The sequence below is a fragment of the Sinocyclocheilus rhinocerous genome, unplaced genomic scaffold (assembly GCF_001515625.1).
Source record: "Sinocyclocheilus rhinocerous isolate Xijiao unplaced genomic scaffold, SAMN03320098_v1.1 scaffold1152, whole genome shotgun sequence".
Lineage (NCBI taxonomy): Eukaryota > Metazoa > Chordata > Actinopteri > Cypriniformes > Cyprinidae > Sinocyclocheilus > Sinocyclocheilus rhinocerous.
Genome location: NW_015625590.1, coordinates 348,932 through 364,636, shown reverse-complemented (window position 1 = coordinate 364,636; position 15,705 = coordinate 348,932). Strand labels below are relative to the sequence as shown.

General features: G+C 34.8%; 1 protein-coding gene across 6 annotated transcripts in view; it reads left to right on the top strand.

Annotated features, from left to right (window-relative positions):
• LOC107756277 (beta-1,3-glucosyltransferase-like) overlaps positions 1–15,705 on the top strand; it is a 74,055-nt gene that overhangs the window by 30,714 nt on the left and 27,636 nt on the right. For 5 of the 6 annotated variants that reach the window (XM_016573335.1, XM_016573317.1, XM_016573301.1 and 2 more), the window contains exon 4: positions 11,664–11,773. In XM_016573335.1, the coding sequence (XP_016428821.1) occupies positions 11,664–11,773 (110 nt within the window). Of the gene's footprint in view, positions 1–11,663; positions 11,774–15,705 lie in introns of those variants that run through there. The other variant, XM_016573344.1, reaches the window with a different exon arrangement.

The window sequence follows — 15,705 nt, the reverse complement described above, 5'->3', positions numbered from 1 at the left end:
GTGAGATGTGCACAGGGCCGGGGCCTCCAGCTTTATAATGAGCATGATTAAACTGGCTCGAGCTCCCTTGCCTAAGTTCAGGTGTTTGAGTCCAGGCGGTTTTGTGATGTCCAACCCTGGCTGAGAATCATAATGAGTGTTATTCTTTTTCCTGTTCTGCCAAAAAAGTGTGCCTCTCTCTGCTTCCTTCCCTCCAACACATTTTTCTGTCTCATTTTTTAACTAACACGCTTCCTCTCTCTTTTTTTAAAAATGGTTTTGGATGTCACTGACCTTTCCATCGGTGAGTTAAAAATATTATATTGACCCATGTGCTGAACAATTCACAGGTATAAAAAGATGGAGAATTAAAAAAATATTAGACCAGTGTCTTTTTTGAATATATTATAAATACAAATAACAGTATTATATAAGATTATTAAAATATATTAAGCAAATAGGTTAAATCAACTAGTCAGCCACTATGGTTTGGGGTCAATAAGATACATTTTTTAAAAGATATTGTTACTTTTATTCAGAAAGAACACATTAAAGTGACAGTAAATTTCAAATTTTATTCATCAAAAAATTCTGGGAAAAAATATTAAGCAGAGCCACTGTTGTCAGTAATAATAATAATAATAAATGTTACTTGATCACAAAATCATATTAGAATGATTTCTGAAGGATCATGTGACACTGAAGACTATGATGCTGAAAACTCAGCTTTAACATCAAATAAATAAGTTACATGTTCTTTATTAAAATGAAAAATTTATTTTAAATTGTAATAATATTTCACAATTTTACTGTTTTTACAATATTTTTGATCAAATGAATGCAGCCTAAGGGGGTGTTTACACACACTGTTCTCAACTAAAAACGGAAAACTTTTTATGAGTTTTGGCCATTTACTTACATGACAACAGCGTTTTGGGAGCCTGAAAATGCAAACTCTTGAAAGCAGGTTTCAAAGTGCAAGTTTTTGAAAATTATTAGCATCTCTGTGTAAACTATGAAAACATGAATTTGTGATGCATGCGTACAAGTTCAGTCTTTAGGAATGCGTATGTGCGCAAGCGCATATTATTTTTTAACAAAGTGACAACTACTGGCCTGGCATGCATAATAAAGTGTTTTTAGTCATTTTTTGTGGATCCGTGTGAACAGGGATCATTTTGACAATGTTGTCGTTTGTACTCGAAACTTTTAAAAAAACGGTTCCTTTTTTTAGTACCACAATGTTGTCGTGTGAACATAGTTTACAAGATTTCTTAAATGTTCGAAAACATTTAACAAAAATCTTACCAACCCCAAACTTTAGGTAGTGGTAGTATACATACAGATGGGCATCTTTAGCCATTGCATTGCACCGCACCCTGTTTTTGGACCCCAACAAATGTTGGTGTGTCAAGTTATAAACAGTCCTAGTAATCTCAAGACTCCTGTTTTCTGTACATGAGAGCACCCTTATGCATCCGACGGGCTCAGGTGAACCCAAATTCGGATTAATTTTGCAGCGCTTCCTTAAGACTGATTAGTTAAATATTCGTTCAGGTAACCCACCGACCAATCTTTTTTTTTATTTTTTATATGTAGATACACATCCCATATAATTACATCCAACATAATTCATATAATTCCTATTTTCCACTGGAAAGCTTTTCATCTTAAACCTAAGATGGGTGAATATTCCGTTTTTGCATTAATGTCCTCCTGTAGCACCTAAGGGGGCCTTAAATCTGAAGGGTTATTTTTTGCTCCAGCTGATATAGCTGGCCTTTTTTTGGAGTGAATACTCAAGTTTCCTCTTTCATTCCACCTCTCCCATCTTATCTCGTTTTTCATTTTTTTTCTTCCCTATCATCCTTTGATCGCTTTCATTCACTCCCTTTCCCTCTCTCGCTTTCTCTCTCTTTCTTTCAACAAGGTGAGTCAAAAGGAATTGGGCAGCTTTGCATACAAACTTGGATCACTCCAAATCGTTACATCTACAGCAGCACAATGATCTGAGTCACTGGAGCACAGCCAGTTCTACACTGAAACAATCAGCTCTGGGCCAGGATGCACAACGCCACCGCTCATGGAAATGAGCCATCGACAGCCTTTCTTGTCTCCCATCCCCCGCCACTGAGCGTGCAAAATCCACTCTTGACATTCTCATTGTTCCTCCGTACGGCTTAATGGCCCCTCTTGTGTGGCTCTGTCATTTAGAAAGATGATGTCCGTTATTGTTAAAGCAACACTGAAGTCAGGAGTAGGCGAAAAATTATGCCATTATTCTTCACATTGTTTTTTTTGCTTTCCATCTGGTAATCATTGTCATGCGTGATTGACGGAACAAACTCTCACTTCAGTTTTTTCTTTTGGGCTTTTTGCCCCCAGTTATTCCAATTATCATTGTTGGTAGACTGTTGCTTATTTGTACATTTGCCAAGTCTCAGAGGAATAGTTCATCCAAAAATGAAAATTTTGTCATTACTCACCCTCATGTTGTTCCAAATCTGCATGACTTTCTCCTGTGGAGGAAAATCAAATAAAAAAGACTGGCTGCTGGTTGCTCTTTTACATTTAATTACGAGACAGTTACAGACAAGCTTCAAATAAATATGCAAATGCACTATAAATGTATCAATAAATGTAGTCGATATGACTCCTGTGCTATTCCAATTCTTCTGAAACCATGCATTAACTTTTAATTTAGTTTAAGTTTTAATTTTACTAATAAAAGTTATAGTTTACTGCCACAACTAAATTCAGTGAGTTGAACGGGAGAACTGAATCGGCCAGAATTGTGTACAAATCTTTCTGAGCGAATCAACTGAATAATTGAAATCTGACTCAAAAGAATGATTCATTCACAAATCGAACATTACTGCGACAAAGAGAACTAGGGAAGATGTCAAGGTTTTAAATGAATAACATTTAGGACTTTTGGAACACAAATCTATTCAGTGGCTTCAAACCATTTTGATACTACTTTGGTGCGTTTTTATCCTTATCGAAGCATAAAAGCTTCATTCATTGTAAATACTTATAAAGCGTGACTGGCATATTTTCTGCTTTTTTTCCCCACAAAAGTCTGTCATACGGGTTTGGAACAACGTGAGGTTGAGTAAATAAGAGAATTTTTATTTTTTGCCTGATCTATATTTTTAAGGGTGCTGGATCGGGTTTTCTGCACCTGTTTTGCTGACGTTCAGAGATTTGACAAACTTCCAGCGGGGGCACAACGTGACTGTCCTTTACGCTCCCCCCCCCCACCACCACCTCAGGCAATGCGAACTGTCAGCAGGAGTTTGTGCCAGGTGGATGGAGCGTTCCACCACACGCACACACCACACAAACGACCACATCCGTTTCTTTGCATTCGATCGGGCATGTGCAGAGGTGTTCTCAGTGCCTTTATTGACTAAATCTGCCTCCGTAACCTTCTGACTGATTTGAGACTCATTGGGTCTGCATGACTCCAATTAATGTCGTAAATGCCTTGTCTCTGGACTTCCTGAGTGAAGTCCAAAAAGGAAGCGATAAACATGAAATGATGGGTACTGCCTTTGGCTGCAAGTTGCATTTTGTGCTCCCTACTGTTGAGCCCTGAAACATCACCTCTAATTACTTCAGTGCTGAAGATCTGCGGTAGACGCTCTGATGGAACTTGTGAGCACACTAAGCACTGGAAAACATTTTTTTTAGCCTTTTTCACACTTCAGCACCTGCCATATGTCTTCACTGCCCAGTCTCACAGAATTTTGCTCTTCAGTTTGAGACGGTATGAATGCACAATAAAGATTTGAGCTTTTTTAGCAGATCCAAGCACAGTGTGTGGTTAAAGTCTTGATTGCCTGTGGGTTGGTTGTGCGCAATACTTTTAAATGTCCCCAACCCCTTCGTCTACAAAGAGTATGCCACCAACTGTTCAACGGTCTTGTGTAAAATGGCTTATTTTTTATGTAGTTGCATTCTGGGTCTTTAGAGGTAAAATTGGCATGTGGAGTCAGTTAAATATTACAGTCTGTATATTCCTCAGTAATCAGTCTGTTTTGTCAATATTCTGTTTACAGTCCCACATTTTATTCACAGTCTTGTGCTACCTGATTCACCAGCCTCTGGGGATAAATGTGCTATTTTCTCTTCGACTTTTTGTCTCATTCCCTTCCTCCTTTTCTGTCACCTCTCTTTCCCTCTTTCTATTATCATACATAAGCAAACAAGATCATGTCTGACTTTGTTCTGGTTTGCTGTAGAACTAATTTGACTTTCTGCTGTCATGTGGTTCCATCTTGTGTCGCTGTGGGACAGAATCTGATTGGTTCCTGGGTGGATGCAATACCATCTGTGGTGGTTCGTTTTTAGTGGGCTGCCACACTTGCATTTATCAGAAGCCTCCTCCTAGTTTTTAAATCTTGGCTTTTTGTTTATTAGCACACTGGAAAAAGAAAATCCTGTTGTGTTAGATAGATAGATAGATAAATAAATAAAAAGATTGGCAGCTGTGGTTGTCATATCCTTGCTGTAAAAATATGGTGACAGTTTTTTTTTTTTTTTTTTTAAGTTCATAACCATATATCCACAGTATATCAGTAAACCAAATATAGCCAAATAAGCCAAATATTCTTGAACTACTCGCATCTAGTGTTGTTTTAGTATTATTTATGTACTATTGTATTATAATTATTATTATTATTATTATTATTGGTTTTTATTATTTATTTATTATGTTTTCTTTTTTATTTTAATTTTAGTTTTAGTATTTTTATGTGCTTTTAAATTATTTTTATTTTACTTTTAGTTTTAGTCATTTTAGTATTTCAACAAATTTATTTTCATCTAATATTGAAACTTTATATAAAGTTATGATATAATTTTAAGAATTATTATAAGAATTATAATGAATTTTTAGAAGCCAGGACATTCTCATTCTACAGAACCTTTGATTAGATAAAAATCTGTGTGCAAGATGATGTTTTTTTTTTTTCATGCACGGTAAATATTTAACATTTCAAAGACATATTTTTGCTTTAATAAATATATTTGATATATCACACAGGGAGTTCTGGGATCGTTGTTTTACTGTAATTTATAACTATAATTTATTGAGTACATGTGTTGTCTTATTGAATAGAATATAGATGTGGACTTTTTTTTTTTGACTATTAATGGTGATTTGTATGTTTTTCTTCCAAAAGTTTTTGCAGCATTTCACAATACAATTACATTTATTTTGTTCTGTTAAATATAATTTTCTCTGCATGTGGTGAGGTTACTTACTCCACAGGTTGCTAGTTGTAGCATTTTTACGTTATTTGTCCTTTTAAATTATGAAATTTTTTTTTTACATTACATCTTATTAGGTACTTGTGTTTGTGTAAATTGAGACCCCTGGAAAGTGAACAGTGGCCCCTGGAGAATGTGATAGGGGAAAAAAGCAAGCAAGTAGAGGGCACAGCCTGAAGGTGATACTTTATATGGGGAAAACAATTCAGTTGACTGAAGCTCAATTCTCCAGCGTCTCATTCAATACATCTCCCTTATCCAGAAGATTCAGTCCCTTTATCTTTGGAGTCACCCTTCCCGTAGAATACAGATTGAACAGTGAGAGAGAGAGCGGTGAGACAGAAAAAGAAACTTGATGAAGGATATGCTTCGAAGCCCTGTAATCAAACGATAGGCTACCTCACCAAATAAATCATTGAACTAACTGTCAAGTCCCCTACTAGGTTCTCTTCACACCAGCCACCTCTGACTCCTCTCCATGTCATAGTTTGATTGGCCTTCACATCCAAAAATTAGGCTTCACAGAGGCTTTAAAGAACCATCCTTTGCATTTCCACCATCTGCGGTGAAAAAAGTCACTGTTTTATAGCCAAGTGCAATAATTCAATACAATTCCTAATTACTTACTTCGCTCCATGGCACATTGTTCTCGTTTGTTTGGTACGTGCAAAGGTGATGGTGACCAAGCTTAGAGAGAGCAAGGCTGATGTAAGGTCAGAATGAAAGACAAAATGTCAAGACTTCTCCTTTTTCCACCCCTCTGCAGTTCCGTTGTTTAATGATTAATCGAACGCCATTAGTGTGGAGGCCTCACCAGTTATATTCAGCTTTAATTAGTTTCTTTTTTTACACACTGCTCTGTGCTTTCATACTGACATCACACAAGCATAGAGACACAATGGAAGATTGGCAAGTGCCTTATCATTGATGCTTGCCAGCTCTGGATAACCGTTATTACTGTGGCACCCCATAATGCCAGGAGAGGAAGATTGTGAAAATGTTCCTCGGGCTTTTAATACACCTGTGCAATGCCTGTCCGACACATAGATTTGACACACACAATAACTCTGTTCCAAAACTTTGTAAGCTGTCTACATTTTTGACCCCAGACACTTTATTTTACCTGTCGGTCTCGAGTAATAATTTATTTACAAATATCATGTGCTTTGATTGATTTTTGCCCATCATGTTATGACTGAAACCATGCAATCTTTTTTTCTCTTGTACCTGACAATGTAATTAGGCAATTAATAGAGGGTAATTTTGTTTCCAAAATGTTACCACAATACCACAAATGTGGTTTTTGTCCCGCATTTGCTTTTTTGTTGTCTTTTTTTGCATCCTATTTGCCTCTTTGGCTTATTGTGGCTTAAACACCTAGATTTTGGGGGGGTTTTCTGGCACGGTGAGTTTTTGTGATATTCACTAACTGATATAAACTATTTTTTATGTATTTCAATAACCTCTAGTGCTTACAGATGGCCATTTTAGTCAAAATAAGTCAGTATTCTAAGTGAAGTGTATAATCCTATAATTCATTGCAACAAGATCAGTGAAAAAAATTCTAGAGAAATATAAAATTATAAATATAAATTTTTGATTCCTTCAATACAAAAAGTATAAAAAAATAAAGGTACTTTTTAATTAAAAAATACTTCTATATAAAAAAATGTACAGTTTTACACAGTATTTGCTTCCTCAGTGTTTTTTTGTGTGTGTCTGTGTATTGGAGAATTATATTATTAGCTTAGCAACATGCTAACAGTAGTTGTGAATCGTGTGGAGTTTTAGTTTTGTATAGAACATATGTAGAATGTTAAATTTGTAATAAATTTGATACTTATGAGGTTCCATGACTGCATTCTGCCTCAGGTGTGGTCACATTAGCAACATTTTCGTGACACTTTACTGGTAAGAGATTACACTATTTTCAATAGTGTATCGACGTATGAAACATCGTTCACGGCTTTCAAACCAAGCAGCTTTCTGTTTGTCAGCACATTGAGTCAATGTGACCAACTTGAACCTGTTGTGATAACGGATTCCTATTGAAATGACTGGATTTCGTCAGTGGAAATTTGCAGAACAGTGATAAATAAAATGTACAGCAAGGTCATACGCTTTCTCTTACAGCGACATATTACATACACTTTTGTTACTATATGGATAAATCCAGTGCACTAAAACACACACACACACATATATATGTATGTATATTTATGTATGTATATTATAAATACATCTCTGTAAAAGATCCCATCACACATCCGTATGCAGCCACATACACGTACATACATTAGGCCTGTCGCAATAATCAATATATCGACTTATCGCGCAATATATGTACATGACCTCAATAATTTTTGGTGACGCAATATATCGGCCATTATATTTACTTAAAAATCAATGTCCACTTGTGCCAGTGTCTTTTGCAGCTTCTTGTACATAACGTGGTGTAGTCAGGAGGTGCTGCTAGTACAAATTTAAAAAATGCTTCTACAAAAAAAGTTTCATCTGAAGATATGGCCTTGTTTAGGGATCTGTGCCTTTTTGCATACGGACATCTGACTAAATATTCTTAAAATTAAAAGTTTGTTGTCATTTGGAAGTGTGTAGACCTTCTTGCATTATTATGCTGTTACATTATGATTATATATTCAATGGCATAAAATGGTCTTTAAAATGACAATAATATCACTTATCGCAATTATTTCTGGGGCAATATATCGCACAACAAAAAGTTGTTATCGTGACAGGCCTAACATACATACAAAGTTGAAAGCAGACTTGGCACAAAGGCTTTTAAAAGTGGCGTTCTGCCGCTTAACACTGAAGGATGCGAACAGGGAGCTTGAGTGAATGGCGTAGATTTTCTTTCTAAGCGTCTATCCCTGAGGCAGGCAGATCTGTAAGAGATGGGCATGATGTGGTTTAGGAGGTAAATCCCCTTCCCATCAGAGCCGGCAGATCAATAGCAGCTTTGAGGTGGAGAAGGACAGAGCAGAGATGGCAGGCAGCAACATTAAATTAAAGCAGCATGACACTACATAACAGATCCTGCCCGTGGCACTTGGCTCTCTTGCCCTTTAGCTTTGCATGGACAGAGAGGGTTCAAGCAAAACAACTCAAGCTTTCAATCCATACAGACTTGGGCTGTATCCCATTATGCTCCCTATGACAGGAATTAGTATGAAATGAACATTTTGGGTACTAGCAAGGGCCTTTATGCGCTAAGTATATGAAAATTCATAAATAATAAAAAGGAACAATATATTTACATTTTATTATATATACAACCATTCTAACCTTTTTTATTATTTATTATTATTTCTGAATTGTTCAGAACAAACACATTATTTTATCATCAAAAATATGATGAACATTTTTTTTATAATAAAATAATTTAAATAAAATAAATTATTTGCATTAGTTATTATCTAAATATGCTACATTTGAAATAAAAAAGACATTATAAGCTATACTTTAAATTAGAACAAATAAAAACGCATATGTATTTTTATTACATTCTGAATTATTAACGTAATTATAAGATTCATCTATACATACATACACACATAAATATAATACATTTTTTAATCAAATAAATGTAATTTATGTAAATATAAATATATTTTTGCATTATTAGTTATTGATATCTAAAATACACTATAAAAACATTATATGCTATACATTACATTTTAAAATTTTATTGATTTCTATATTATTATTGACATAATTAAATGATTCAGTCAACACTTTAACATGACATGACACTGCTATACACACATGCATATAATGCATATTTTTAATAATAAAATAATGTAAATAATATAAATATATTTCTTATCTAAAATATGCTGTATATAATGTTTTGTGTGTGTGTGTGTGTGTGAGATTTATGTTGTATTTTTATTGTAATGTCCTTATGAAATATGTGCTTGTTCATTTTTGGCAGCCTGACAACTTTATGGTGTTGAAATTGTATTAAGTTATTCTGACTATATCCAGTGAAGTGAACATAGCAAACAGCCAATGCTCAGTTTGTACAGTGCATTTTGAACATTTCTATAGTGAGCGAACATTTCAGTACACTGCAACGTTTCTAGGACAATGGGAGAGCCCTCGAATCGGCTGACTCTCTGTGAAGACTGCTTACCACTTAACTAGGGAGCAGATTGAGGCACACACAGATTGTTTGCTCATGTCAGCTGTTTTCCACATTCTCACTTTTTCTCAGCCTGTCTCGAAGGAAGATTACGAAGCTATCTCTTTCTTCATACACCTCGTCTTGTTTGTGTTGACAAATGAGCCTCATTTCTCAGAGCTGCTTAAAAAAGCGTCATGAAAATTTGATGTCTAATAATCATAATTTATGATGTGCAATATTTGCTGTACGGCCACATTTTTGTGCAAATGCCGTGGCTGGCAGAAAGCCTTGTGCATGAGCTTGAGGTGGAGCAAACAGAAACAGAGCTCATGATGAAGTGACTGCAAGACTTATTAAAGAAGTGACACTTCTCATTGCCGTATGAGTTTTATTACATGTCAGAGCTTTCCCACTCGGGAGAACGTATGAAAGCAAAGTTAATTCTCTTACCCAGCCTGCAGATTTAGAGTCTGTTTTCAGTGTGTGGGTGTTGTAGTGTAATGAAGTGGAATATGAGTGCATCATTTAAAAAAACAAAAAAAACACCTGCATTTTGCTGATACAACACACCTGCATCAAGTATTTTAATACCTCCTATTATGTTTTAATGCTGTAAGGTTTTATTTGATTAATGTATGTAGAGAGATGCCAAATCTCTTGTAACTGTGCTTCTTAAAGGAATATTTTATATTTTATATAATGCATTAATTCTTGCTTTGTTGTAACAAAAAGTAGAAATTGTGCAGAATATTCATGTTTTTCCATGCAATGAAAGTGAAGTTACAGAACTGTCAAGCTCCAAAAATAACTAAAAAAAAATCACCAAAAAAAAGTATATTTTAAAACTTGAATGTATCTAAGCGCAAATTAGATTTAAGAGTTACCGCAGAACATTTTCTGTTATTATAATTTCTGCAACCATAATTCACTTTTATTGTATGCAGAAGAGCCTAACAATTTGTTCTACAAAATAATGAAATTCATACAAATCATACTAGTGCAATAGTGAGTAAATAATAAATGTAATTATAGTCAATTTATGTATTTATTAGTCAAATAAATGACTATAATAAATAAACCACTGACTAAAATCTATCTATCTATCTATCTATCTGTCTGTCTGTCTGTCTAAATTTCTATTTATTTGTTTTTATTTATTGTAAGTGTTGTAGTGCTATTTATTGTAAGTTTTTTTTAAATAATGTTTAGACATTCTGTGCTCAAATGTTAAGATGATGTTGCCTGGCTGGTTTGGTGGTAAATATAAAGTTCATGTAAAGGTTACAGTGACTGTGGTGACATTAGATTAATGTCACAGATTGTACTCAGTGACATCAATGTCTCAGCATGTTAAATCAGTGTCTTAATTACACCACTCAGAGGTCTTCAATCGAGTCATTTCCGTCAAGTCCACCCTCATGACTCAATGGCTCTTTTGACACATGTATCATTGAGGTTGTTTGAGTTCATTCTCTGTTTTTAGAGCTCATTATAAATGGATCCTTTGTGTATTATTCAAGAGAGCACGCTGTGTGGTTTTGAGTGTTTCATTGTGATATAGTAAGCAAGCAGCTATTGTAGATCAAAAAACATACTCCATCTCAAATCCATTCTTAACTGTTTGGTAACCATGGTGATTTCAGTTCCCATTTGGAGCATTGAACTTGTCAGATCTTAACTTGAGACTTACGATAGGACGTTTCTATAATCCGGCCCCAGAAGCAACTGTACTGACTTGACCTTGAGCCCAGAGACGAACGACGTAGCGTTAAGAAGGTTTCGGGAAACGCAGCCCTGCTTTGTGAAAACTGGATTTTTAGATTGAAATCTTGTAACGTATTTTTAAACGGACTAAGACACTAAGCCTTTTCTCTTCCCAGGGCCAAAACCCTCCAAATGTTATCTGTTCAGATAAAGGCATGATTATCTTTAGGGCTTTTTGATTTATTAAAGAGAGATAGTAGATAGAGACAGGAAAACATTGGTGAGAGAGCAGGAATTAGAACATGTTGCAGATTGGACTCAATTGGCACCGATGCTCAATGTGCGTCAATGTGGATTTATTAGATGAAAGGTCTGCATGTCCTTCCTGTGCTTAGATTTTAGAGTGAGAACTCGTAGATACACTTGTCTTGCAACAAAATCATTCTGACCCAATGTCACTGTCATGGTTCTCAATGGGAAAATGTTGTGTGCCCTGCAGTAAGCAAATTAATGGGATGACATGGTGAGTATGTGTTTTTCTCTGTGTTTGTTGTAGACTTGAGAGAAGTGGTGTTTGTCATCCAGAGCCAGAGGAACTCTTTCCATGTACAGCAGGCGGAGAAACTCAGAAAAGACCTTCTGCTGCAGGCTCAAGCTCTTCAAGAGGTATCAAATATATATCTTTTTCACACTTTCATTTTTGTTTTTCATGACCTTCTGACCTTATACCTGGCATGGGTTCACATAATTTAATCAGTTCAACCCAAAGAAAAATGATTTGTGCAATTATGCTCAAATTTTGTCCATGACTTTCTGGACCATTACAGCCATCTGTCATGAACCCTTTGCCAAGCCAGATGTACAGTACCAGGCCAGACTTTGAATACATCTACGTACTCTTTAATATTGCTAATTTACACGTTTTAGATTAATAGTGAAGTCCTCAAGCTACGAAATAACACATAAGGAAATATGAAAAATTAAGTCTTAAAAACAAATTATATTTTATCTTCAGCAATGCCACCTTTTCTCACTCATAAGTAGACACAATTCATATTTATTTATATATATTTATTTGACTTATTTTAAAAGCATAACATTATATCAAAATGCAATTTTTATTTTTTGTTTTTATATACTGAAATTATATATATATATATATATATACAGTATATATAGTTTTATGTACTGCAATTTTATATTCTTGTGTTTGTGTGTGTGTGTGTGTGTGTATCTGATGTCAAAATGGTATTTTTTCTTTTTATATACTATATTTTTTTTTTTTGCATTTTTGTATATGTTACATACTTTGATTCATTCTGTTAAAAATGATGCTGTATGCAGTCTTACATTTGCATGGATAGGTTTGACTTTCATGAAAGCATTCTCGCAGCTAATCTGGCAGCATTTTCATAGCACGCTCTTATTGAATATTCACGTTTTAGAAAAGCCAAGGACAGATGATAAAGTGACATTTTCAGGAAGTGTAGTAGTAGGATTGATATTTCGAATGTTAAAAGCTTTATTTCAATGAGATTTTTTTTCCACCCCCAACAACCTCACCTGGTAGTTTACCATTTTCGTAGACAAACTCTTTTTGACTGCTTGTTCTGAAAATCTGGAGTGCCAAACCGCAATAACCTCAGAGCTCTGCACCAGTTCACTGAGCTGTCACCCTCCGATCCAATCAAAACCAGATTAAGAAACCGCTCTTATCCTGCACTATATCCTTTCTACTGCCTTTCTTTCATTTTCTGGCTCTTTTTTTTCCCTGAACGTCTATTTTTCAAAGGATGTACAGTGGATTTCTACAGTTTCCTCATCAATTATGACTGAGTTGTATTGCAACAAACAAGCTGTTTTGATTTCTTTCATCTTTCTCATCCTGTTATCAGATTAGATGCTTTTTAGCAACACTTTGTGAGCACAAATGAAGTGGAAAAAATACAGTGAAGTTTACTTCGTTTCAGAATTTCTGTTGTTGTGTGACAGTTGATAGTAAACTAATAGTCTAATAGTAAACATTAGAATATATATTTATATAATTACATTTATATTGTTATTATTTATATGTTATGCTTTATTTTAAATAAGTCAATATTAATTAGTTTATATAATAATTTATTTTTATGTAAAATTAATATTTTTGATATCGATATTTTAACTGTTTTTGTCCGTACATGGAAAGTCATTGGGGACAAAACTTTTTTTTTTAAATATCTAATTTTGTGTTCCAAAGAGAAAGTCAACAATAGCAATATTTTCATTTTTTGATAAGCTGTCCTTTTAAATCATACACTATAGCTTACATAGATGAGATTGGATAATATTGAATAATGAATAGAACATTGTTCTTCGTTGTTCTTCAGGATAAAACTGAGGAAACCAACTACAGTCTTGTACCTTCAGACCTTTGTAGGAAAATGAAGAAACCATTCTCAAAACTTGGCCTCGACTTTCATGCTTCTTGATGCATTACCACAAGATGTCAGCACTAGTCTGAGACATGAGACCGTTGTAGAGCTGATCCATAATTCTAGTTTCAGTAGTGCAATTTGTATCTCTTTAGTTGGACTCATGAGGCCTAACATTTCTTCGTTACAGAGAAATGCTCATGCATCACGTTCTCATACTTTGATTCATTCTGTTAAAAATGATGCTGTATGCAGTCTTACATTTGCATGGATAGGTTTGACTTTAATGAAAGCATTCTCGCAGCTAATCTGGCAGCATTTTCATAGCACGCTCTTATTGAATATTCACGTTTTAGAAAAGCCAAGGACAGATGATAAAGTGACATTTTCAGGAAGTGTAGTAGTAGGATTGATATTTCGAATGTTAAAAGCTTTATTTCAATGAGATTTTTTTTCCACCCCCAACAACCTCACCTGGTAGTTTACCATTTTCATAGACAAACTCTTTTTGACTGCTTGTTCTGAAAATCTGGAGTGCCAAACCGCAATAACCTCAGAGCTCTGCACCAGTTCACTGAGCTGTCACCCTCCGATCCAATCAAAACCAGATTAAGAAACCGCTCTTATCCTGCACTATATCCTTTCTACTGCCTTTCTTTCATTTTCTGGCTCTTTTTTTTCCCTGAACGTCTATTTTTCAAAGGATGTACAGTGGATTTCTACAGTTTCCTCATCAATTATGACTGAGTTGTATTGCAACAAACAAGCTGTTTTGATTTCTTTCATCTTTCTCATCCTGTTATCAGATTAGATGCTTTTTAGCAACACTTTGTGAGCACAAATGAAGTGGAAAAAATACAGTGAAGTTTACTTCGTTTCAGAATTTCTGTTGTTGTGTGACAGTTGATAGTAAACTAATAGTCTAATAGTAAACATTAGAATATATATTTATATAATTACATTTATATTGTTATTATTTATATGTTATGCTTTATTTTAAATAAGTCAATATTAATTAGTTTATATAATAATTTATTTTTATGTAAAATTAATATTTTTGATATCGATATTTTAACTGTTTTTGTCCGTACATGGAAAGTCATTGGGGACAAAACTTTTTTTTTTAAATATCTAATTTTGTGTTCCAAAGAGAAAGTCAACAATAGCAATATTTTCATTTTTTGATAAGCTGTCCTTTTAAATCATACACTATAGCTTACATAGATGAGATTGGATAATATTGAATAATGAATAGAACATTGTTCTTCGTTGTTCTTCAGGATAAAACTGAGGAAACCAACTACAGTCTTGTACCTTCAGACCTTTGTAGGAAAATGAAGAAACCATTCTCAAAACTTGGCCTCGACTTTCATGCTTCTTGATGCATTACCACAAGATGTCAGCACTAGTCTGAGACATGAGACCGTTGTAGAGCTGATCCATAATTCTAGTTTCAGTAGTGCAATTGTATCTCTTTAGTTGGACTCATGAGACCTAACATTTCTTCGTTACAGAGAAATGCTCATGCATCACGTTCTCCATGAATGTGCACATCAATTCTCTCCCTCTCTGTCGGTTTCTGAACCTTGACAGTTGCAGTATTGTCAGTGTGAATTAGACTTGAGATTTATCACTCTTGCCCTGTGTGGCTGTACAGTGCTGCTGAACATTCCTCGCTCGCTCATATTCACACCCCAGTGTGCAGCAGTGACTTTTATGTTGTAAAAGCTGTGGGATGTTTGTTCCACCACTGGGGGGCCGAAGCAGCAGAACAGTGGGAATGCATGCAGCACCGAACAAATTCAACAGTAAAGACCAACTGTCTGTAAACACTGAGGTATTCATCTCTAAAGCCCTGAGCATGGCAGCAGCTGGTATGACCTAGACCGTTTCCTTCTGTTAATGTCAGTGTTGAGCGGGAAACATTCCCTGAGGACTTGTCTTCTTCATGATGTTTGTCATCTTTTTAGTATTCTTATTTGTGTTTGTCTTCTTATTTACCATATTTTTTGTCCTTGTTGTCAGACTTTCTAACTTTGCTTTATAGATTCAGCCTTAGTTTAGTCTTGTGCTGTATTTAAATGTAAGATTAAAGTCTGAAAATGATGACATTGTAATACATAAAAATAATATAATGTATTATATGGTATTAAATACTATACTATAACTATATAGAAATATATA